The 26,343-nt window shown below is 43.4% G+C and overlaps 1 protein-coding gene across 2 annotated transcripts in view; it reads left to right on the plus strand.

Moving 5' to 3' along the window:
• The window catches only part of LOC134927206 (uncharacterized), a 605,974-nt gene that overhangs the window by 501,082 nt on the left and 78,549 nt on the right, over positions 1-26,343 (plus strand). For both annotated transcript variants that reach the window (XM_063921361.1, XM_063921370.1), the window contains exon 18: positions 11,125-11,226. In XM_063921361.1, the coding sequence (XP_063777431.1) occupies positions 11,125-11,226 (102 nt within the window). The remainder of the gene's footprint in view (positions 1-11,124; positions 11,227-26,343) is intronic.

The following is a 26,343-nucleotide window of genomic DNA, read 5'->3' on the forward strand; positions in this document are numbered from 1 at the left end:
GTTTTTTTATTTTACAACATATTGACAATCACTGTTATAGATGGCAAAATGTAAAAGTACAAATCCAAACTGTCTCAAAAAGCACCACAAAGCTACATGACAGCGCTCTTATTAAGCTCCATGGCTGGTTTTAATTGGCGCTGTAAATATAATTATTAGAGATGAGCGGCTCGGATTTAGAGAAATCCCATGAAGGCACATTTACTAGAACCAGGGCAAAAAAGCAGTCGTATCTGTAAATGAGGCAAATGGAAGTTCCCTGAACTATCTTACAGTGTGTCACATGTTTCAGGTTACAATACTAGTATAATAAAATAATTATGATACTGATTTAATATATGTCTTTTTTTTTGGGGGGGGGGGGCATAATTCTATTAAAGAATGCAAGTATATTGTTGATGTTTTTTGGTTAGTATTTTCAATATTGGTTTTTGAGCTATGCAAAGAAAATGGGATACCAAAAAAAATGGATAAAGGATAGGGAGAGCAGGGAGAGGAGAGACACTCTCAAATATCAGGTATACAATATATATATATATATATTTAGGAGCTTAGACAATTACATAGAAACAAAACAATATCAGCAAGTGCACACAGACAAGAACAACAGTATTGATGGCTTGGACCCATCATCAGTGGATTTGTTCAGATTTGAAGGAAGGCATCTTGCTTCTGGAAGCATTGAGGGGGGCGTCTTTGCCCTCTGTGTTATACAGATGTGTCCTCTTACATCTAGCCTCCTGGCACTTCAAACAACCCTTGTAGTCATGCCATGCTGTGACGTGAGTTGTAGCGCAGAGCGTCTTTTCTTGTGACCTTTTCCATTAAAATGTGTCATATTGGCAAAATGATGCGAATAGGAGTTTAGGACACACAATCAGCTTATGCTGATTAAAATTATATGTGGTGTGATGTTTTTTGTGTGTGTAAGGGGCACTACTATTGGGGGCATTATTACTGGGGGCACTACCACAGGGTGCATTACTACTGGGGGCACTATTACACGGGGCATTGCTACTGGGGGTACTTCTAATAGGGACATTACCACTGGGGGCACAACTACACAGGGCACTACTACTGGGGGCACTACTTCAGGGAGCATTACTACTGGGGGCGCTTCTAATGGGGGCAGTACCACTGGGGACACTGCTACAGGGGGCACTACTAATGGGGCACAGCATAAGGGGCACCACTCCTGTGGGCACTGCATAAGAAACACCACTCCTTGGGGGCACTGCATAAGGGGCACTACCACTACAGTGTGCATTGAATAAGGGGCACTACCACTACAGTGGGCATTGCATAAGGGGCACTACTGCTGTGGGCATTATGTGTATCAGGAACACTACATCTGTAGGCATTGTGTATAAGGGTCACTAATGTGGGCATTGTGTAAAAGGGGCACTACTGTGTGTCATAACATGAATAATGGACACTACTATGTGGTGTAATGTGAATCTATAGTCTGTATAAATTCACAGTTAACAGCAGGGAGCAGATATGGAGAACAGAGCTGCCTGGCACACAGCAGGACAGTCAGCATCCCCCCTCCAGACACATGCAGCTTCCCCCTGCACAATGCACAGGACACACAGAACCAGGCCCTTTCATTAGGTACAGGAAGGTGCCTATAGGCATTTGCCAGGCCAGGCAATGGCGTCACAAGGCGGGTGTGTGGGGTGCAGTTTGCACCCGGGTGTGACACCAAAATGTCGGCTCCTCCATAGTGACTGGAGCCAGGTGCTGCAGTATGAAAGTCTCCTACAGCACCCGGCTCCTGTCATAGATTGTCTCCAGGGGCAGCCCAGTGCAGCCCAGCATCTTCGGAGATGCTGGGCACGCCCCCTGTGTGACGATTTTGGGATACCTGTGAGGCCACGGCCCTCTATATACGACCATGCCCCATTTTTGCCATGAGCGAGCGTCGGTCACACACCCTTTTGCCATGAGCGCAGGTAGATTAAGGGTGCACACCGGGTGTCAAAACACGCAGTGACACCTCTGATCCCAGGCTCGGTGTCCAGATATGCAGCCACTTACCTGGCTGAGACAGGGCACTCGGTACATGCTGACTAGTGTGCAGAGAGGGGGTGTAGTAGTGTATACAGGGAGAGAGAGGAGCCTGCTACTGGCTGCTATTACATCTCTGCAAACTATACCTCAGCTGCTCCATGAGTTGAACTACAGCAGCCTCCTCTGACCCCACTCCCCACACAGGGCAAGGCTGCCAAGTATGTTAATGGTGGCTAGCGATGCAATTGCAATTCAATTGTGATTGCACCACTAAATAAGTGAAACCCCCCCCCCCCGCCTTCGCAGTCTAGCTGCGAAGTCAGTCGGCCCGCCGCCATTTTCCTGACTGCCCCAAACCCTCCTCCTTTTCCAATGGCACACCCCCGCAACACAGAGTCGATGCCTTTGCAACGTCAGTCAGGTAGTGCCATTAGCAGAAGTTAGATGCAATCTCCTACACATTCGCACTGGGCATAAATACTTCAGTATGCGATCGTATCGCTGATGCAATCCCTATTGAATAAGGCCCTTGAGTGGATTATATTGTTTCTGTGCAGGGTAAATACTGGCTGCTTAACTTTTACACGGCAATTTAGATTTCAGTTTGAACACACCCAAATCTAAATCTCTCTGCACATGTTACATCTGCCCCACTTGCAGTGCGCCAAGGTTTTTTTCTCAGCTGCTTGCTATTTTGGTTTGCTAACACACTAGGGGTGTGCACCAGGCCAGGTTTTGGGTTTTGGTTTTGGATATGGATCTCATTCATGTTTTGGATCTGGATTTGTTTTGCGAAAACCACCCTTGTGGGTTTTGCTTTTGGATCTGTAGTTTTTTTTTTTTTTTTTTTAAATCATCAAAACAGCTAAAATAACAGAATTTGGGGGTGTTTTTGTTCCTATAGTATAATTTACCTCAATTACATTAATTTCCAATAAGGTCCAGTCTACTCTGAATACCTCACAACTCACAATATTGTTTTTAGGCCAAAGGTTGCACCGAGGTAGCTGGATGACTAAGCTAAGCGACAGAAGTGGGCAGTGCAAACACGTGGCACATCTAGGAGTGGCAATGCAGTGGCAGACAGGATGGCAGTTTTATAATCTATGCCCAAAAAAGAACACATAATGCAAAGAAAATAGGTACAAAATGGAATTGTCCTTGGGCCCTCCCACCCACCATTATTTTGTATCAACAGGACATGCAGACTTTAACAAACTAATCATTTCAGCGACAGGGACTGCCACACCTGTGGCTGAAATGATTGGTTTGTTTGGGCCCCCACAAAAAAAAGAAGCAATTGATCACTCCTTGCCCAAAGTGGCTCTACAGAAGCAAAATGTCTGATTCCTCACCCTCATCAGTGCGTACATCCTCATCTTTACGGACTATTTATTTGTCCCCACGGGAATCCACCATCACAGGTCCCTCTGTACTTTGTGGAGGTAATTGCTGGTAATGGTCTGCTTTGTGGAATTTGTAATTAATTTTGATGAACATCATCTTTTCCACATTTTGGGGAAGTAACCTCCTACGCCGATCGCTTGCAAGGTTCCAAGCTGCACTAAAAACTATTTCTGAGTACACACTGAAAGGGTGGGCAACTTAAGAAAAAACAAAGCCAGTTTGTGCAAGGGCTTCCAAATTGCATTTTTTGTCCTGCCAGTATTGAAACGAACTGTCTGACATCCCTATTTGTATGCTATCACTGAAATAGTCGTCAACCATTCTTTCAATGGTGACCGCATCATATGCAGTGACAGTAGAGATGTCAGTACTTGTAGGAAGCTCCTTCAGTCCGGACCAGATGTCAAAACTTGTTCCTGACTGATCTGCATCACTACCAGAGGGTTTCTCAGAAAAATTTATTTTTTTCCTCGAAGCCGCAATTGGCGGAGAAAATAAAGGAGGAGATGTTACCGTGTCATGTTCTGCTTGAGCTGACAATTTTCTCACCAGCAAGTTTTTACACCTCTGCAGATTTGTGTCTGCCGGAAACAAAGATACAATGTAAGCTTTAAACCTAAGATCAAGTATGGTGGTCAAAATGTAGTGGTCTGATTTCAACAGGTTGACCACCCTTGAATCCTGACAAAGCAAATGAAGTGCTTCATCCACAAGTCCGACTTACTATGCGGAATCACTCCATTTCAGCTCCCCCTTCACTTTCTGCAGCTGCTTTTGCAAAAGCCTGATGACAGGAATGACTTGGCACAAGCTGCCAGTGTCTGAACTAACTTCACGGTTGGCAAGTTTGAAGGGTTGGAGAACTTTGCACATCACGGAAATCATTCTGCACTACGTTGAGTCAGGTGCATTGACCTATGTCATAGGTGGATGTGTAGGCTTGAATGGAGTTTTGCTGCTCCTCCATCCTCTGAAGCATATAGAGAGTAGAATTCCACTTCGTGACTATCTCTTGCTTCAGGTGATGGCAGGGCAAGTTCAAGAGTGTTTCCTGGTGCTCCTGTCTTAGACTAGCAGTTGCTGAATGTCGAAAATGGCCCCAAATTTTTTTGCCCATTGACAGCATCTCCTGCACACCATTTGTTTATAAAATTCTGCACCACCAAATTAATTGTGTGAGTATAACATGGCACGTGTTGGAATTTGCCCAGATGTAATGCTCTCACAATATTGGGGGCATTGTCAGATATCACAAATCATGGGGAGAGTCCATGTGGGGTAAGCCATTGTGCAATGATGTCCCTCAGTTTCTCTAAGAGGTTCTCAATGGTGTGTCTCTTACTGAAACTGGTAATACACAGCGTAGTCTGCCTAGGAATGAGTTGACATTTGTGAGATGCTGCTGCTGCTGTTGCTGTGGAAGGCAATACATCTATCTAGTGGGCTGTCAGTCATGTAGTCCTTAGTTTGTCCTGTTCCATTTGTCCTCATGTCCGTGGTTAAGTGGACAGTGGGTACAATGGCATTTCTGAGGGCACTAATGACACTTTTTTTTAATGTCCTTGTAAAGTCTGGGAATTGCTTATCTAGAGAAGTGGAATCTAGATGGAATTTGGTACCAGGGACACAGTACGTCCATCATCTGTCTAAATCCCACTACACTAATGGCAGATACTGGATGCATGTCTAACACCAGCATAGTTGTTATAGCCTCAGTAATCTGCTTTGCAACTGGGTGACTGATGTCTTCCTCTTCCTCGCAAAGGACTGATGAAGTGGTCTTCCTGCTCCCCTTCTGGGATGAAGATCGACTCCCAGCAGCAACAACAGCAGCAGCATCAGTAGGCGTAGCACTTAAGGATCCTCCGAAGGAATCCCGGATAAGAGAGGAGTTAGTCATGCCTATGACATGGCCTACAGTATTACCTCTGCTCCTGATTGAAGAGGAAATTGACGATGAGGATGTTGGTGGTGTGTATTTCGGGTGCTTGGATACAACAGAAAAAAAGGGAGCTAGGTGTCACTGGAATGGTCACACTCATAGCCAAAGTTTCTGAACTTGACAATAACTTTTGATGAATGCGCTGCAAGTGATATATAAGGGGGAATGTTCCTAGGTGGTTAGCATCCTTACCCCTACTTATTATGGATTTACAAAGGCTACATATGGCTTGACACTTGTTGTCCGGGTTTGGGGAGAAATATTTCCACACCGAAGAGGTAGATTTTTTGATATCTTGCCCAGGCATGACAATGATCTTTTTCATCCCATGGCCAACAACTGTCTCGTGGCAGGAATGTTGCACGCGCTGGTGGCTCTCACAATAGTCGTCATCAAGTGATAACCCATCACCATAGTTACCCTATCAACAATAAAATGTGATTGCACAGTGTTACTCTCCTTCACTGTACAAAATAGAAAAAGGCAAAGTGCTCACTTGTGTAAATACAAATACCAATACGGTGTATTACACACCAAGAAATATAAGAACTAGGCAGCATACATAGTCGGATGCGTCAAACATGGTGGCTAGCACAAAGTTATCTAATATATCAAAAATCATGTTGACTTACACAGGGTATGCAAACTATATTAACCGTAATTCTACAGATTAATCCATATTAATAAATGAGTTTATAGAAAGTTAGTGAGCCCTAAGTGTTCGTTAAGCCCCCTAGGTGCCAGAGTCCTTAAGCGGTATATCCAACGTGATTCACATTGTAATAATTTCAATGGTCTATTACCCCCATGTAGATTGGGAGGGATGTGATCTATCATCCTATAATGAATAGAGGTTAATATATGCCGGGCAGTGACAAAATGTTGAGACATCGGTTGTGCGCTAGTACCAGTCTGAAGGGCCTTCCTAATTGATGACCGATGAGCAGTCATCCTTTCCTTAAAACTACGCTCCATTTTGCCAATATATGACTTGCCACACAGGCAGATGATCTGGTACACCACAAATCTTGAATTACATGTTAATTGATGTCTATTTTCATATTGTGTACCTGAGAGTGGATGAAAGAAAATATTACCAGGTAACATAAATTGGCACGTCATGCAAGTGCATCTGATACAGCCCAATTTGGTAGGAATTCTGGAACCACCATCGAGGGAACTCAAATCAGTGATATCTGTTTTAACCAGAATATCAAGGAGGCTTTTGCCTCTAGTGTGGTAAGGCATAATTCTAGTATCAGCCAGATCTAGCTCCTGATCAGTTTGAACCATAATTCCTTGTCTTTTTTGGTAATAGGCTCACTAAAATGATTATATTGGTTAACCCAAGGGATGAACTTTGTATTACTCTTATCCCTAGTACTGTAGTGGTGCCTTGGGGTCATCGTAACTCAGTGTTTAGCTTCCAATAGTACTTGTAAATGATATCCCCTAAGGAGAAATGTAGCAATCATCAAATCCATTTGTTGTTCAGTTACTGTCGGATCTGATGTAATCCATTTGACCTGCAGCATTTGCAAGTATGGTAGCCCCTGAATTAGGGATTAGGCACTGCTATAATGTAAAGAGTTTTTTGTCCCGAAAAAAGAGTAACGGGACAGAGAAGATAGCCTCTTTTTGGGGGCACTCCTTGCTTTAAGTTATTGTTTAAAATCAATTTTAATTTAATTCGTTAAAAGTAATAGTGGTAATATAACTTTATTCTAACCTTATCCTATACCCTTACTGGTTAGTAAACGTGTGATACGAATTGCTTACCTTTTTACATGTAGATCAACATGTCATCAATTTTTTCATACATGGCTCAGGTATTCTTGTTAGAGAAAACAATGGTCTGGTATCCATAACCCGGCTTATTGCTGTTTTATTTGTGCAATTTTTTTGTCTCTAGTAAATCATGAAGCCTGAACTCATCCAGTCAGATTGACATGAATAAACGAGTCAAAAATTAACAAAGAAGGGGGAAGCAATGTATCACTGCCTGGTGAATAAATATAAATGATCCATATTTGCAAACTGTGGTTTTGGGAGCAGTATTGAAATTATTTCTCCCACCACATCGGGCATAAAAGATACATATGGAGACGCAGTAATTAATGAGAATCAGCTTAATGCACCTGTGATGTTGTACTTAACTATGCAGAATTATTGTATTGAAGGTAGAACCAGCACCGGGTATCCGACCACTTCTGCTGCCTCATCATGTGCGGCAAATTCCACAGTGAATAGGGGGTGAGAGAGTAGTATGGACGGCGCTGATAAGAAGGAAGAAGAGCGGTGTCTACTACTGTTGAGGGCCGCGAGTACAGAAATCCCTGGTAGCCGCAGGGCTATTGCAGGAAAATCGGACTCACCGCACCTCAATGAGTGGGGCACCTGAATACCTGTCAGTAGATGGGGAAGAATCTGCGTTGAGATTGCTGGTGCCGCTGGCGTGTGTAAGTGCTGCGTCTCTCTGATGCCCGTCTCCGGTGCCGTGTTGGTGAACAAGCCCTGCCTGTAGGGTGAAACGTACGTTCAGCAGTTAGGAGGCATCATTGTGACGTCACTCCGGAATCCCCGTGCTGAGAACATGGCACCGGAGACGGGCATCAGAGAGATGCAGCACTTACACATGTTTTTACATTATGGGCTTTACCCACTTGGTGTATCTTCTTTTTTTAAATGGCCATATATTACTTCCACTGGTATCCCTCTCTATATCTCACATGTCATATAACATGAGAATGAAATACAATGATTTTCTCAAAACATTTTACTGCTGGGGTAGCCCACCTAGGGGGATCTTGTTCTAAAATGACCAGCCTATCAAACAGTGCTTTGCCTTTATGTTTTATATGTAATGTATACTTTATTAGACTACCATACTATCTGCTGTGCCCCTGGTTTCATATAATGTTTATATTGTTATGTATTTGTGCCGTGACACTCTCACGGGCAACCTTTGGCCTATTTTGGTGCTCATATTGACGGTTGTGAGGTGGCTATTACAAAAATCACTGTATATTACTGCAAATAAATGTTAATGATATAAATACTAATGGAGAAACAAAAACAGCTACAAATCACATGATTTTACTTCTTTTTTTGCCACAGTGGGGTTTTGTTTTTGTTTTGTTTTTTTCAAAATTAAAATCCAAACACAAAGATGGTTTTAGTGCAAAAACTAAACCAACGGCTGGGGTACAGTAGGTGGGAGAAGGTCACTCATCCCTATTAAAAATTTCTATGGGAACATCTATGATACTCCAGAATATAATTCTAGGGTGAACTTACTTTGGAAAATCAAGTCAAGATCTCATTTAAGGGTCTATTTATTAATTCTGTTCTTAAAATATGCAGAAACTGCTATGTTTAAGGGCTGAATGGCTAAATGTACCAGTTAGGAAGGAAGGATATTTGGGGACAGGCTACACATTTTAATAAATATCCTTTTAATAGTTTCACTGATGTGGATGAAACCAGTAAATTCCATAGGATTCCAAAAGCAAAATGTAATGACAGAAATGTCAACTGGTAATCAATGAATTAGACATAGTGCTATTATAAAAACAGAAAAAAAATTCTAATTAAAAATTCCATAAGATCCCATGACCAATTTCTATATTTTTAAAAGTACCTTACGAGTGTATATAGACTATGTGAAATATCAAAATAAATGCCGGGAAGTAATGAAGTCCGAGTTCGGCGTCTGTGCGGGATGCCGGACGAACTCAGACTGATTTTTTTTAATTGGCAATCATTTACAAGGCTAATCCATGCCTTGTACATGATTGCCCCTTTAAAAAAAGTCAGAGTTCGGTCGGCATTAGGCAAGGCGCCCAAACTGGGACTTTACATCCTGCCTAGAATCTCAGATTGTTCAGTCTCCATACTCCCAAGGAATGGAAATTACCCTGAAAAGCACAGGCCTATTATAGAACTGGAGGAGGGCCACGTTGCTTCTGTTTTTTTGGGGGGTTTTTTTTCATGTACTTATTTATTCAAACCGCTGGTGATGTGCAGTGGGTTTTAAACCCCTGGATCGCTTTGGTTTTCAGTCTCTGTATGGCTGAAAAACACATCTGGCGATTTGGAGGGCAAAATTGATGTACATTTAAAGCAAGTAGAACTCATCACTTGGCAGGAAGAGCGGAGTCACAATTTGAGCTGCTCATCTTTAATTAAAGTAATAAAGCTTTTTTGTCTCTTCCTTCCTCTCTTCCATCTCTCCCTGTATCCAAACTCATTGTCTTCCCCACTTCCATGGCCCCCATATCTCCACACATCTTCCATTCTTTAGATAACATCTCACTACTCACCAAAGTCCACTGCCTGGCCGACAATAATAACTGTCGACCATAAAGCATATGACATACAAGAAATTAAATTATGGCAACTCAGCCTTTAAATGAGAGACTAACAGAGAAATAAGACAGTATGACATCCTGATGGATGGGATGCCGGCGGTAAGAATACTGACAGTGGCATCCCAACCATCAGAATCCCAACAGCCCCAGAAAGTACACTAAGCCTCCCCCTGCCCCCTTCCGAAACCCTAAACCTCCCTTGTGGGTGCCTAACCCTAATCCTCCACAGTGGTGCCTTCCCTAATCCTCCCCAGTAGTGCCTAACCCTAACCCTACCTCCCCACTGCCTAAACCTAAACCTCCCCACTTGGTGGCTAGCCATAACCTCCCCTTGAAAGTGCCTAACCCTAACTTCCCCTCCCCGATACCTAACCATAATCCCCCTTCTAATGCCTAAACCTAACCTCCCACCCCCCGCAGCAGGACGCGATCGCACCACACTATAACAATGATCAGGGCATCTGTATTTTGATGTTTCCGCCCTCCATCGGGATTTTGACACCGGTCTTATGCCATTGTTCGGGATTCCTGCATTGGTACAGTATTTCGACCGCCGGGATCCCGTCCGGCGGCATTTTAACTGCATCCCCCCACAGGGTTTGTGCTAACAATTTTTCTAAACTTTACACAATCTTATTTTTAATATTTCACCGTTACTATCTCATTACATTTTTCAATGTATTCCAATAAAAGTATTATTTTAGAATCTTATTGGTATAGGGTGTGCATACAGTACGTAACCACTCTTGTTTTCATGTTGTTGTCTAATATAGAGGAGTAGGTAGCACCTCACTTTATTATCAGTTCTAATAATAGATATCAATATAAAGGTAGTTAGGATATGGGCTTAATTCAGACCTGGTCGAAGGGCTGCAGCGATTTTTGCACTGCTGCAATCAGATAGTCACCACCTACAGGTGGAGTGTATTTTAGCTGTGCAAGTGTGCGAACGCATGTGTAGCAGAGCTGCACAAATGGAGTTTTTGCAGTCTCTGCGCAGTCCAGGACTTACTTAGCTGCTGCGAACACTTCGGCCTGTCCTGGACCAGAATTGTCGTCAGACACCCTCCTGAAAATGGTCAGTTGCCACCCACAAACGACCTCTTCCTGTCAGTCACCTTGCGATCGGTGGTGCGATCGCTTTTTTCGCACCATCCCGTCGCTATGCTCTGATCCCCATTGCTGCGGTCCGTCGCGCCTTCGCATTGTAGTGCATACGCATGCGCAGTTCGGACCTGATCACAGGCTGTGATTACACAGCGTAGCAATCAGGTCTGAATTACCCCTTATATTTATACAGTATATATGAGAAGTGATCCTTTTTGATGTAGAGATACCAAATTGTATAACTTGGTGCGGGATTGACATTTTGTTTGTCTGTTTAAATTTCAGGTGTGTCTGTTCAACATTCTTTTTGATGACCTGGCAATAGAACAAAACTCCATTTTCACTGCAATTTTAGATAAGATTAATCAGTTGCTTGACAACTACAAGGTTGGTGCACATACTGTATAGTCATGCCTCTGTTTAATATAAATATATATTAACTAAAATTGTATATACATATATAGTTCATTTGTCTTCTTATTTTATATGATAATAAACATGTAAGCCAAAACGGGTGTAGGGGCCTGTAACTCCAGGTCGACACCAAAAAGGTTGACACACCTTAGGTCGACACCAATTGGTTGACACACCTTAGGTCGACATGGACAAAAGGTAGACATGAACAAGGTTGACATGGAAAAAGGTTGACATGTGTTTTTTATGGGGGGGTTTGGTGTCGTTTTCTTTGTAGAGTGACCGGGAACCCCAGTTAGTGCACCGTGACCCCTCACATGGCTCGCTTCGCTCACCATGCTTCGGGCAAGGTGCCTCGCTCCGCTACCACTGCACTCAGCACAGGTTACTGTTCCCAGTCATAGCCCACGTGGATCGTAAAGTATGAAAAAGTTAAAAAAAGAAAAAAGTGATAACGCATGTCGACCCTTTTCCATGTCGACCCTGTTCCATGTTGACCTTTACGATCCACGTGGACTATGACTGGGAACAGTAACCTGTGCTGAGCGTGGCAGTAGTGGAGCAAGGCACCTTGCCCGAAGCATGGCAAGCAAAGCGAGCAATGCGAGGGGACACGGTGCACTAATTGGGGTTCCCGGTCACTCTACGAAGAAAACGACACAAAACCCCCCCATAAAAAACTCATGTCAACCTTTTTCCATGTCGACCTTGTCCATGTCGACCTAAGGTGTGTCAACCAATTCGTGTCGTCCTATGGTGTGTCGACCTTTTTGGTGTCGACCTGGAGTCAGGATACTGGGTGTAGCATGTTATGCCGGCGGTCGGGATCCAGGCGCCCAGCATACCGGCGCTGGGATCCCAACCACCTGCATACTGGCAGCGGGGCAAGTGCAAAAAAGCCCCTTGTTGGCATGGTGTTTGTCGGGATTCCGGCGCCGGTATACTGAGCGCCGGGATCCCAACAGCCCGGCATATCAAATACCACCCAGCCAAAACAATATGTACTTATGTACTTTGCAAATATTGTGAGTAATCAACAACCCAATGCGGCTGTCCAGTAAAGTTTTGCCACTTCACAACAGGTAACAACAGATCACCAAAATGGAAAAGCTTTTCACAAAGAGTATGCATACTCAAAATTCAAAACAACAATAAATAAAAAATAAATGAGAAAATATAGGCAGTATATTTGCTTATAATAAAGAAACAGTTTTATTACAAATGTACAAAAAAGTTTAATCAACACAACATTTTATACTAAAATGACATAAAATGTGTAAAACTAGGCCTAATTCTTGTTTGTACACAATGCTAATGTTCACGCAACTGAGCAATTATCGGTAGACTGTGCACGTGCTGCGATTACACTGCACCATACTTGCCTACTTTTGAAAAAGTATTTCAGGGAGATTATGAAAGTAACCCCTATCAGCATGTAAGAATGTAAGAGCTACATAATATGGATAAGATGCAATCAGGGAGATTTCTGGTCTATTCAGGGAGTCAGGGAGATTGCTGCTATTTCATGGAGTCTCCTGTAGAATGAGGGAGGGTAGGCAACTATGCACTGCACATGTGCCAAGATACTGTACCTTTGCGAAGCCACTGCCTTCAGCTGCAATCATGTGCGCAAAGAAACCTAGTGTTGCTACTGCCGTGGCGAGTCTGCGTGACCATAGGGAGCTCCTATTGCATCAATGCTGTGTATGTATACACAGTTGCCAAGGACTACGCGATTGCTTCGGTGGGAATCTGTATTCTATTCTGGGTGGCAGCTTCACTTGCGATTATTAGCAATCCCACAGCATGAAAATTGCAGCCCTTTAGGCTTGTGCATACAAAATAAATGAGGCCCACTGTACACAGATGATCATTTCAATAAGAGTTAGTATAACATATACTCTGTACTACATACTGTACAGTTCTAGCAGGGCCGGTTCCAGGGCTTCTGGCGTCCCGGGCGGCATTAGGGGGCAGGGCTTCATACAGGGGGCGTGGTCAGTTACGCCCCCTGTACTGTTGTAGGATGTGCGGTGCGCGATGACGTCATCGCGCACCGCACAGCAAAGGTCCTCTCCACGAAGGTAAACTATACGCTAAGCGTCTAGTTCCCTTCGTGGAGAGGACCTTTGCTGTGCGGTGCGCGATTACGTCAACGCGCACTGCACATCATTACAGTGAAGATCCTCTCCAGGAAGGGAAACTAGATGCGTAGCGTCTAGTTTCCCTTCACAGCGGGCAGCCCACGAAGGGAAACTAGACGCGCAGCGTCTAGTTTCCCTTCACAGCGGGCCACGGCAGCGGGGGGCACCACAGCAGTAGCGGATCTTGCCATGGTGCGGCGCCCTCCGGATGGCGCCGGTGCCCCGGGCAAAAGTCCTGCTTGCCTGTGGCAAGATCCGCTACTGAGTTCTAGCAATAGACTTCCTGTTCATTTAGCAATTTGAAATGTCCACAATAGACCAACAGCACTTATGGCTTCAGGTGGTTATAGTTATTAGTTTAGAAACAACGGAACTTATTAATTTGGTATATCAAGCAGCATTGTTGTTAGTACATAAACATGTTAAAGATCAGCCACTGTTAGAAAGTTAGAAAAGATATTATGTAGCCATGTATATAGACAAATACAGTAATATATATATATATATATATATATATATATAAAATTCATGACTTTATATACAAGTATATTAATTAAACAGGGAGTTAATAAATAAATAGGTTAAATATGTATTTATTTTTTAATCCATAATAGGTAAATTAAAATATATATATATTAAATATGGTAAAGTGACAATCGTATATATTTTATTTACATGTGTATATATATTGTATGGTAAATCTATTTGTGCATATATTATATGTGTATTCTAATGTCATGTGTGTGTGTACTTGGATGCTGCGCGAGACAGAATGCAGCTGTTTTATAGGAGCTCAGTATGCCACCTGATTAAAGGGTCCCTCGCGTCGCTGAAGGAATGCTCTGTTGGGTGGCAAAGATAGTTTCCTCTCGCTACCGCGTGACACAGAGCAACCTCCTGCAGGGCGGCAAAGTAAGTCCCCGTGCGGACCGCGAGCCGACTGTGGGGGGTCAAAGGGAAGAGAGAGCATTGATTGGAGGTGGCTGTAAGGGAGGACCCAATGAGAGGCTGCCGATCAGTGCGAGCATATATGTTTAGAGTAGACATATAAAAGGGGCTGCTTTGCGCTGATGGGGAGCCTTGTGATCCCTCGGTGAGAGCACGGTTTCTGTGTGCCTTCCCCACTAATAGAGCTGTAACTTAGAGCGGAGGAAGGCCCAGGGCTGTAGTCGGCGCCGAGCAACAGTGTGCAGTGGCGCATACGGCAGCATTGTTGAAGCCTCCCCCGCTGATGCCTCACCCCCTGCTCTAAACATATGGGTGAGAGGGGGAGGAGCTGAAATAGCTGTCACCTTTATGCATGCCAAATAGAAGGGGCTGCACATGCTTTCCTTGCCACCTCTCACAACAGCAGTAAACATTGAGAGAGTGGTATGGAGGCTGGTTGCACTGCCCATATTGCATGCCATCAGGACAATGTATACTACAGTTAGCTGTGCGTCAGGCTGCAGAGACAGGCTGCAGTAAGAGGTGGGCTGGAGGTCGTGTCATTCTCACCTGCATACCGAAGCTGAGCATAGAGAGCAGAGATTAAAGGGAAGGACGGAGCCAGCATACCCATTAACGAGCGGTGAGAGCCAGTCCGAGGGAGAGTTGCAGGCAGCACAACTAATCATGGAGTGGTGAGAACTGAACTTGCACTCACTCACTACATCCATGAACACTTGGTATATACAGATATATATATATATACAGTGGCGGATCCAGGGGGGGGGCACTCGGGCCCGTGCCCCCCTGCTATTTGTGGCCGTTCTCCCTCCGTCCGTCCCCGCCGCCGCCGCACAGGGAGATGACGGGCGCCCGCTGAGATTGTTTTACCAGCGGGCGCCCATCTCCCTGCACAGCGGCAGCCGGAGGCAGGAGCTCAGTACTGAGCTCCGGCTTCCGGCGCTGTCACTGTGCGGCGTGCGCTATGGGAGAGACGTCAGTCATAATGTCTCTCTCATAGTGCTGAGGAGAGGACGCCAGGAGGAGGTCTGGAAGCGGAAACGGGGCTCGGTAAGTATGTAGTTTTTTATCTTTCTTAGTGTAGCGGGGGCATTTACTGGGGGCAAATTACGGGGGGACATTACTACTGGGGGGGCATCAACAAGGGGCATTACTGCTGGGGGTGCATTATTACTGGGGGGCATCTACTGGGGGCATTACTACTGGGGGGGTTATCTATTGGGGCATTACTACTGGGGTCAGCTACTGGGGGACATTTTTACTGGGGGGCATCTACTGGGGGCCATTATTACTGGGGGGCATCTACTGGGGGCAAACTACTGGGGGACATTATTACTGGGGGGCATTATTACTGGGGCCAACTACAAGGGGGCAAACTACTGGGGGTAAGCTACAACGGGGCAAACTACAAAGGGCTAACTACTGGGGGCATACTGCAGGAGGGCATTACTACTGGCGGCGTTACTACAGGGGCATTACTACTGGCGGCGTAACTACAGGGGCATTACTACTGGTGGCGTAACTACAGGGGCATTACTACTTGGGGGCTAAACTACAGGGAGGCCAAACTACTGGGGGCATAACTACAGGGGCCAAACTACTGGGGGATAACTACAGGGGCCATACTACTGGGGGCATTACTACTGGGGGCTAAACTACAAGGGGGGCATAACTACAGGGGCTAAACTACAATGGGGCAAACTACAGGGGGGCATTACTACTGGTGGCTAAACTACAAGCAGGCAAACTACTGGGGGCATTACTACTGGGAGGCTAAACTAAAGCGGGGGGTAAACTACTGGGGTCATAACTGCAGGGGCATTACCACTTGGGGCATAACTACTAGGGTGCTAAATGACTGGGGGTATTACTACAGGCAACATTACTACTAGGGGCAATACGGGCATTGCATAAGGGGCACCTCTACTATGGGGTCTATATAAGGGGCACTACCAGTACAATGGACATTGCATAATGAGCGCTACAACTGTGGGCATTGTATAAGAAACGCTACTGTGGTGGGCATTATGTGTATTACGGGGTGCTACTACTGTGGGCATTATTACGCTGCCCCCTGCCCCTCACACACTGCCCCCTGTACCCAGCACCTAACACACTGCCCCCTGCACCTTGACCCTCACACGCTGCCCCCTGTCCCTCAAACGCTGCCCCCTGCACACTGCACCATGCACCGAAGCCGCACGCAAATGTACTTGCCCCTTCCATTGTGCCCCCCCCCCCTATCATTTTCTTCTGAATCCGCCCCTGTGTATATATATATATATATATATATACTTTTAAAACTACAATATACCACGAGCCTACCATGAACATTGACATTTTATGGGCTGCATTTTAATGACTGTAAAGCACCAGTACAAAGAAAGTTATAGGCCAAATACACAGACGTATTCATTACAATGTACCGCCCTATCTGGCGACAAGCTACAATGGCCCTCATTCTCAGTTGTTCGCTTGCTGCTAATTTTAGCCGAATTGCTAATAGGCTAAAATCCGGCAGTTCTGCGCATGCGTGTGCACAGCAGGGCGCACATGCTAAGTATTTTTACACAAAACTATGCTTTTTTACTCACGGGCGAACTAAGCTTTTCAATCGCTCTGCTGATCGTAGTGTGATTGACAGGAAGTGGATGTTTCTTGGCTGTTTTCAGGGAGTGTGCTAAAAAACGCAGGCGTGCCAGGTAAAAACGCAGGAGTGGCTGGAGAAACGGAGGAGTGGCTGGCCGGACGCTGGGCGTGTTTGTGACGTCAAACCAGGAACTAAACGGACTGAGGTGATCGCAATTTTAGGAGTACGTCTGGAGCTACTCAGAAACTGCAAGGAAATAATAGCAGAATTGCTAATCTTTCGTTAGCAATTCTGCTATGCTAAGATACACTCCCAGAGGGCCGCGGCTTTGTGTTTGCATTTCTTCTAAAAGTAGCTAGCGAGCGAACAACTCGGAATGAGGGCCAATATAAGGAGTGACTTTCCAGTATATTACACAGATAAGAGAGTCATCTGGAGTGTACTGCCAGACAAGCTTAACAAGACTTTGGTAACATTAAGGACACATTAATTGTATCAGTGCTGTCTGGCTAAACAAAGTAACTATAGGAGCACTGCAAGGCTGTCTACACTTATTGGAAACAAAATTGAAACAGTTGCTATCTGGCTAAGTGAGTAATTTACCCTGTGTAAGCTTCCAGGCAGCATAACATATTCTACAGGAGTACATATGAATCCAATCAGAATAATTATCTCCAAAACAAGATTGGAAAGAGTTCAGCGTATATGCTGATTTATTGAACAGCAGCATAGGATATTTCAAATTGAGTACAGCTTTGCAGATTGCCGAATAATGGGGGTAATTCCAAGTTGATCGCAGCAGGAATTTTGTTAGCAGTTGGGCAAAACCATGTGCACTGCAGGGGAGGCAGATATAACATGTGCAGAAAGAGTTAGATTTGGGTGGGTTATTTTGTTTCTGTGCAGGGTAAATACTGGCTGCTTTATTTTTACACTGCAAATTAGATTGCAGATTGAACACACCCCACCCAAATCTAACTCTCTCTGCACATGTTAAATCTGCCTCCCCTGCAGTGCACATGGTTTTGCCCAACTGCTAACAAAAGTGGAAAAGATTTTAAAAAATAAGACGGTCAGAGGCCGGAAATACACTTTAGTCAAGTGGCGGGGATACCTCGCAAAATGTAACAGTTGGGTCGCGGCATCGGGGATAAAAGGTATATAAACAAAGAGGACGATGGATGATAAATGGTTCTACATAACACTGCCGAGTAACGCCTCAGCAGCCACATTCCCACAAAATAAGATTTCTAACTATACGACAAAGTTGGCTAAACCAATAGACTTAAATGGTGAATGGGAAGTGGCTCTTACAGAGATACAATACCCGCACACGTGGAATACTTTGGATATACAAGATTGTAAGCTACAAATAACACAGGACGGCACGCTTTCCAAATCGGTTGTGGATTTCACAACCGTGTGCGTTAAACCTGGTTTTTATAAAACAATCGACGCGCTACTGGATGTAATCAACGCGGAAATTGGGCGGCATAAACTGGAGGGTGGATTAAGACTAACGTACGATCCGCTTGAGCGAGTTGTAAAATACGACAGTAAGCAGCTGTATCAACTCAAAGCCGGTGATAAACTGACAACGATCCTTGGTTTACAACCTAAAACTAAGATCTCTAAACCATGCACTAACATCAAAGGCGGTCAATATACGCTGTACGTGTACACAGACATTATCAAACACCAGAGGGTCGGTGATAGTTATGTACCGCTACTTTGCACTGTTGAAATGAAGGGTTATAACAATGAGGTGCTCACAGTACGATACGAGAAGCCCGATTACGTACCATTGTGCAAAGTGCATTTTGACACGATAGCCATAGAGATAAAGAATGACCAGAACGAGAACATGGCATTTAAGTTTGGGAAAGCGATCGTGAAGCTACACTTCAGACGCCGCAAAACTGAATTTTATTACCTAAACAGAATGGTCGCTGTTAAAAATTATGGAGATCCAGCTCTCTATGCGCAATATTATAAATCTCAAGCCGGTAATGGATTACCCGGTTTTCACGGCAGCGCATACATGTACGGTTGCGGATTAGGCTGTATATATCGAAGTCTGTTCAGAAAGGCTGTACCACTTTTCCGAAGAGGCCTGGAGTTAGCAAAACCCCACGTGAAGAACGCAGCACGCAATATCGCAAAAGATGTCATCAGCCAGGCTACATCGGCCATTGTGAAAAAATTACACAAGGCAAACCAAGCGAAGCAAGATGGTTTTGGATTAATTTATACACGGAAAGGGGTGGTTAAACGAAAACAGAAGCGTTCAACGCAACTTCCGCCTTGGTGCATGCCCCTTTAAAACAAAAACCGAGGCAGGCGCAACTTAAATAAAAAAAGGAATCCGAAGCGGAGAGTTGGTGATATTTTTTAAGCATGTCTTTCATACACAACGAATCCATGGAATGCGCAAAATCTGAGCTTGATCTTTTTGATCTGCCCCCGATGCAAACCAGCGTAGAGAAAAGTCTATACGTCAAAGTTCAACCTTTAGCGGCGTTATCCGAGACAGCTCCGCTTGAATTCTATATAGCGGCCAGCGGTGAGCACTACTACAATCTGAACAACACGCTGCTGTACGTAACCTGTAAGATCGTACGTTCTGACAATAATCCGATACCGCAAGGGGCTCGGGCAGCACTTATTAATTACCCCATAGCAACTTTATTCAACCAGGTGGATGTTTCTTTGGGCGATAGACTCATATCACAATCCAATAATCTTCACGCTTATAGGGCCTACATAGAGACCATACTGAATTATAGCTCAGATGCATTATCCACAAAACACACAACAGGATTATTTTACAAAGATGTGGCTGGAGAACACAACACCAGGATGCTGGATGGGCTAAACACCAGATTTATAAAAAGAGCAAACGCAACGGCGCAAAGTCGAACGGTGGAATTGCTAGGGCCACTACACTGCAACCTTTTCCATCAACATAAGCTAATCTTAAACGCTGTTGATTTGAAGATAAAGCTGACCAGAAACAAAGACTCATTCTGCTTAATGTCGGCGGAGGCGGACGCTTTTAAAATTCAGATCGTCACTGCGTCCCTGTTTGTGAAAAGAGTTCAGGTTTCACCAGCCATCCAGAACGGACACACTCAGGCCTTGTTAAATGGCAACGCAAAATACGCGATTGATCGTGTTGGTATGAAAATATACAGCGTACCAACGGGTAGTAGAGTATTTAATTTAGAAAATCTGTTTTTAGGCCAAGTACCAAGAACAGTTATAGCCACGTTTGTAGACAACAAAGCGTTTTCAGGAGCCTATGACAGGAACTCTCTACGTATTGAACATAAAAACGTAAACTTTGCATCCCTTTACCTGGATGGCACCCCGCATCTCGCCAAGCCATTTCAACCCGACTTTGAACACGGTAATGCTGTTCGCGAGTACATGTCACTCATACAGATCACAAATAAGCAGAAATCAGATTCAGGTATACTAATTGACTGTGAAGAGTACCTCAACGGATACACGCTATTCGCTTTTGACCTTTCACCTGAACAGGAATGCGCTGAGCACCTCGCGCTAATCAGAACAGGGAATCTACATGCCAAAGTCCGTTAGACCGGACAGTCAATGTGATAATATACGCAATATTTGATAATATCATCGAAATTAATCAAAGGCGTGATGTGCTGTATGATTATCTATAAATGAAATAAATAATTGTAATATTTATCGCATATTTTAACATATTTATCGCATGTTTTAACAAACAGCATTACGCAACCACAAGATGAACACATTACAGCTAAACTGCATACTGTACGCAAACCCAATGACACGACTAATTTTTAAAGGTACCTATCCGTGCGATATGTTACCATCCGGTAAACTGTCGCAATACCCCTGCGCATTTGTAATCAATACGCATAGCAGCGGACAGCCGGGTGAGCACTGGTTGGCCGTTTATTTTAACGAACAGTGTGAATGTTACTTTTTTTATTCTTACGGGCTCGCCCCTGACAGCGCCCTATTCCCAAAAGCTATAATACAATTTTTAAACTTGAATTCAAAAAGTATTTATCACCAAAATAAACAGTTGCAAAATTTTAACAGCACCGTTTGCGGGCAATATTGCGTATACTTTATATTTTTCATGTGTAAAAATTACAAATATGCGGATGTACTGGCCCGTTTTAGTGTTGACACAAAATGTAATGATCGTATTGTTTCAAATTTTGTAAGACATCTCCCAAGAAGTAATTGTCTGAGTCATTATGCGGTTAGATATATACAGTCTTGTGTAATTTGTAACCAATGTTGTGTGTGAAGTGTTTTATGTACAACGCTTCATAACTATGACTCGTACATAAAACGCTTCACACACAACATTGTGTGTGAAGCATTTTATGTACAAAGCTGTATTGTTTGTGTAACTTGTAATCAACGTTGTGTTTGAAGCGTTTTATGTACAACGCGTCATATCTACGCTGCTTTTCTAATAAACAACGTTGTTTATTAAACTTTATATCGCTTGATTGAGATTTCTTCCGTGTACATCAGTTAGAAACAATGAACAACACACTGTTTTATAAATCATTAGTATATTTTATTGGTATATACAAATCATAGTTACAGAAATATAGGCGTTGAATAACACGGTAAAACTTCACATTTAAAACATTACATAAAATATTATTGACCCAATACAAGTTAAACATTATGGTGCAAAATACCCACACAAAATACTGTGTATAAAAATAGTACAAATTAGTTAATTGTTATAGTTTCAACCACTGTGTTTCCTGAAATAGATTTACATCTCTTTTCCTAGGTAGTAAGTAGCCATGCGGCGATGTTAACCCCGGGGAGCCTAAAACATTTATTCGACTTTTGTTAAGGGTATGTAGCGACATGAGTCATCCCGCTTCTCGGCTTTTAAGCAATCTAGGTACGTTCTATTTACAGCATTTCCAATGACGGTTGAGGGAATATTTAATTCAGACATATCGCGCATAAATTCAGGCCAACCGTTTGGCGTAGTACGACTCGACACACCGTGGCTTTGCGTGATGCTTCTTATTAGATCTAACATGTTGGAACCTGGTACAGTGCTGCATTTATACAGAAACTCCCCTTTACTGGTCCAGTCTGTGATGTGTTTAGAGCGGGTCATTTTACTCAATAGTAGTTCACAGTTTTTTTTATACCTAGCATTAACACCGCTCAAAATCTCATGATAAACAGCATCGGTAGCAAACGGCTGTGCTGTATTATTTGATTCATCAACAGTTTTTTCAACGGGGGATAAAAGAGCTAAAGTTGACATTTCACTATCAGCTTGTTTACTCAACACCAGATACCTCTGTAACAATGTATATCGCTTTGCCTTTTCATATTCTGATAAATCGTTATTCTGTAGTATTTTCACGATCTCTACATCTAGACCGTGCGTTGCTGTTTTACGGATGTTGTCGCTGTTCGGCTTGTTATGTAAATGGTCTATCTGATTCTGAGGCACCAGATACATTTTCTCAGCGTACTCCATCAACGATTAGACAATAGTCCTGTAATTAACGGTATAGCAAAACCAAGCAGTGAACTGATAAAAGCACCCGATTGTTTCACCGGCCTCTTCCTTTTTCCAATGGCACATTTCTTATTACAAAGCGATTTTATAAGCTCTCGCCTCTTTTTAAGGTAGTTCAACTGTCGTTGAGACACTGGTATTTTACCTTTAAGCGTGTTGAGTGCTATCTCACAAATTGCCGTGACTAAATCGTTTGAAGCGTTGGATAAAATAGCATTTCTTTGGGACCGGCTGGCTTTAATTAACGTTTTTAAAAGCGCCCAATTATGCCTTATCCGACCCGACATGTTCACAGTTGTTAGAATGACAACGAATGACTAAAGGTTGTACGGTTATGGCTTTATAGAACCGCGCATCTTAATGACAAAAGCGACAGGTGTGTCTGGTGGGAATAAGCCGCTTCGTAAACAATAATCGTCAAGAGCGTTGTTTCTAAAATCAATCAGTAAATACCCACAAGGGGTCTCCGTCGCGGATTCATAGGATTCGAGAAAAAAAATTATATTTCGATGGGTACATTTGTCTAGCCAGAATGCCCACTTGCCTTTTATCCCTGGGGTTTTTGAACAGAACCATATATTTTGTGTTTAAATATATAGTCCTGCTCTTTTTACCTTGACAAAATATGTTTTGTACAAGGTACAGGATACTGAGATTACGATGGTGAACATACTTTGTGAAAGCTTTCTCGACCTCAGAATTATTACTAGCTGCATCCACCAGATCATCAATCACTGTTAAATTAATCTTATCAGGGGGAAAAGTTGATCATCGCTAAAAGACTCGGGTGAACCCTCTATAAAATGCATACCGGGGAAATCACGCAGAAGTTGGTCATATATAGGTTGCCAACAGGTGTAAAACCAAACAAAATTATCAGGTACATGCGTCATATGCATAGCAGCGTGCTGCAACAGCGTTTTCACAAAATAACTTTTACCCGAATTGGACAGGCCCGCTAAAATACAAGAGAAGGGGTGCTGAAATCTGGTATTCATCTTAATAGTCGAACGGAATTGTTGTGAAGTTGTCCATAAGAGCCCGTTCAGTATAAACACACCTTTGCATCTTCTGCAAAGTCCGCGTCTCAATCCGCCAATACTTTGTCACACGTACTATACCGGGTTGATGGATCACAACCTTTTTCTGGTCGACGCCTTCGGGGTTTAAAGGATAATCTAAGATCAGATCTTTCAGACTGTCAAAGTTAACGTGCTGCGCATTATCAACATTGAGCGTTATACCTTTAACTTTTAAACAGGTCTTTCCATTGTTTAGTCGATAGCCGTATGACTTGGGCCCGGCTGAGACAAATTCTGTTATATGGGTGCCTGTGGGTAGTTTGCTAGTCAACTCACCTAAATAATTACCCAATGGTGGGTTCCAGTCACCAGGTCTACTGACAAAAATTACAGAATCTGTGTCGTGATACAGACATCTATCTTGTAATCTCTCCAGTCGTTTGTACAACTCAACATGAGCATAAGCAGTTGTGAAGATAGCTATAGTTACATTTGAAATTGCTCCCCTGGTGTAATGGTCATTGGCATACCTCCAAATAACCATAACTGTATCATCGTCAACAAAGTCCAAAGCGGACACATCATAGTATGGTAAGAACGCGTATTCAAAAAGTTTGTCGGGGTCGGTCACTAGACACGTATTGGGCATGTTGCTACGTTGGCCAAATTTACCCCATAAGGAATTGAAAAACAATTTTGAAATTTGTCTTTTGGCGGGGTTGATTTCTATGTGATCGGGCCGTAAAGACACGCCTTAATTTTTTTGATAGGCATCTATATACTCTTGGCGTTTCACAGAGTCTGTACACCAGTTGGGATAACCAGATGCCTCTTGTTTATCCCTGAGGTGCGTTTTAATGTAACCTGAAAACAATTCATCAGATTGCTCATCAAAATGCCACACCTCATAGATTTTACACACTCTGTACCCCATTTCTACAGCCAAATTTAGTTCCACAGTACACCATGTACCGATGAGTGCCCGTTGTTCTGAATCATGAACGCACGGCTCAGTCTGTCCAGACTCGGCGCACGTGCGACATAATGGAAACATTAACTTACCACCCATTTAACCGGAAGAACCAGAAAGAAAAGCCCATGAGGTGGGTAAACTTTAACCTTGGCAAAACCGAAATACTTTGTGACATCACAAAATTCCTTATAAATGATGCGTGGGTGTTGTATAGGGTACATTTTTGTTTTGTTAACAAAAGGGTACAGGCTGGTAAAGTCAAAATAGTGATTTTTTTTTTCATCACAATCTGTTTTGTGATACAGCTTTATGGTGTTCGTGCGTCTGCCATAAAGAGCATCACGTGGCTCCAAGGGTTCGGGTAATTCTTTACCCTTCAGAAAAGCTTGTAGACCCTCATCAGACTCTAGCATAGATGTCCATTCACAACCCCAGATTTCACGTATCTGAAATCCGCATTGTTTAAGGTAGTGCAACTTCACCTGCTTCTTGTGGTGCAATTGACCGTAGGTCATTTTAGTCAGTTTGTTTTCATCAGCGGGGTTGTAACACGCTCCACAGCCGTGATAAAAACAACCTTGGAATTGAAAGGCTGTGGGTATGCCGTTAATCACGGCGTAACCATCCAGGCTGTATTTACCGACTTTCTTCTCGCCCCCTTTTAAAGCATGTCTTATACTCACACCTTCTTTGTGCTCTTTGTACATTAACCACTGTATGGCAGGCATTGAGTAATGCTTCTGAGTCTTGAGGTAGTTATCTCCCGGCACAAGGGCCAGTGTATTTTCCTGTAAAAATTTACAACGGTACATGCCATGCAGACGGATGCCAGGGTGACCAATTGAAAAGGTTCCAAGTGGCGCTTAACCCATCTCTCTTTTCCTTAGTTATTAGAAACTCCTGCTCTGTCATGGCTATAACAGCCGACCTGAAAGCCTCACAAGCTTTTTATAATATTTTCACATCGTCTTTACAATATCGTATGAGTTCTTTTTGAAAGTTAAGTGGCTTGTGTACACACTGTTTGTACCAAGCTGTAAACTCAGATGATTCATCAGACATCATGTATTGTGGACCAAAATATTCTATTGACTGCATAGCACCTATGTAATTTTGGTTATCAGCTGTGTTAAAAAATGTGGGAAATAACCTTTGGTACCGTCAAACTCCATCGCCTTTGGTAACTTCGATAAATCTTATCTTCAAATCTTTTACCGTGATGCACATTATGTTGCCGCCTCTAGATAATAATTCCATCTTTAATTTCTCCTTAATCAGCTGGCGCAGCACAAAATACGCATCATAACAACTTGCATTATGGGCTAGGAATGTGTAATGCGCAAATTTTGGTTTCATGAACCTCTTTACAAAATCTTTGATACACGCAACACCCTTAAACTCCCAGTCTTTCTCTCCCGTTAATGTTAGAGCATAACAGTAGTTTGGTATATGCACCCCCGTCTCCTGCATACACTCAAAATCATAAAAGATGTATTTCTTTGTGGGTTCTTCCAGCTTGATGGTTTGTATATAACACAAATGGTTCGAAAACCCATCAACGGTCAGCTTACAGATGGGGCACTTTAGGCCTTGGCAGTTATGGTCTGTTCGCCGGTAGAGACAACACCTGTCACAATATACATGTTCAAGACAGGATATTTTGTGATCAAAAGCTAAAGCTTTGTGTAGCGCTAAACATTCGTTTGAGCAACAAAATACCCTACACACCGAACACCTTAATGCAGTCACCATGTCGTCAATACAATCCGACCTGTGACCAGCCTTACAAAGAAAAGACAATCGTGATTATTTCTATGATGGTAAGCGCTATGACAACGGCT

The sequence above is a fragment of the Pseudophryne corroboree genome, chromosome 1 (assembly GCF_028390025.1).
Source record: "Pseudophryne corroboree isolate aPseCor3 chromosome 1, aPseCor3.hap2, whole genome shotgun sequence".
Classification (NCBI taxonomy): domain Eukaryota; kingdom Metazoa; phylum Chordata; class Amphibia; order Anura; family Myobatrachidae; genus Pseudophryne; species Pseudophryne corroboree.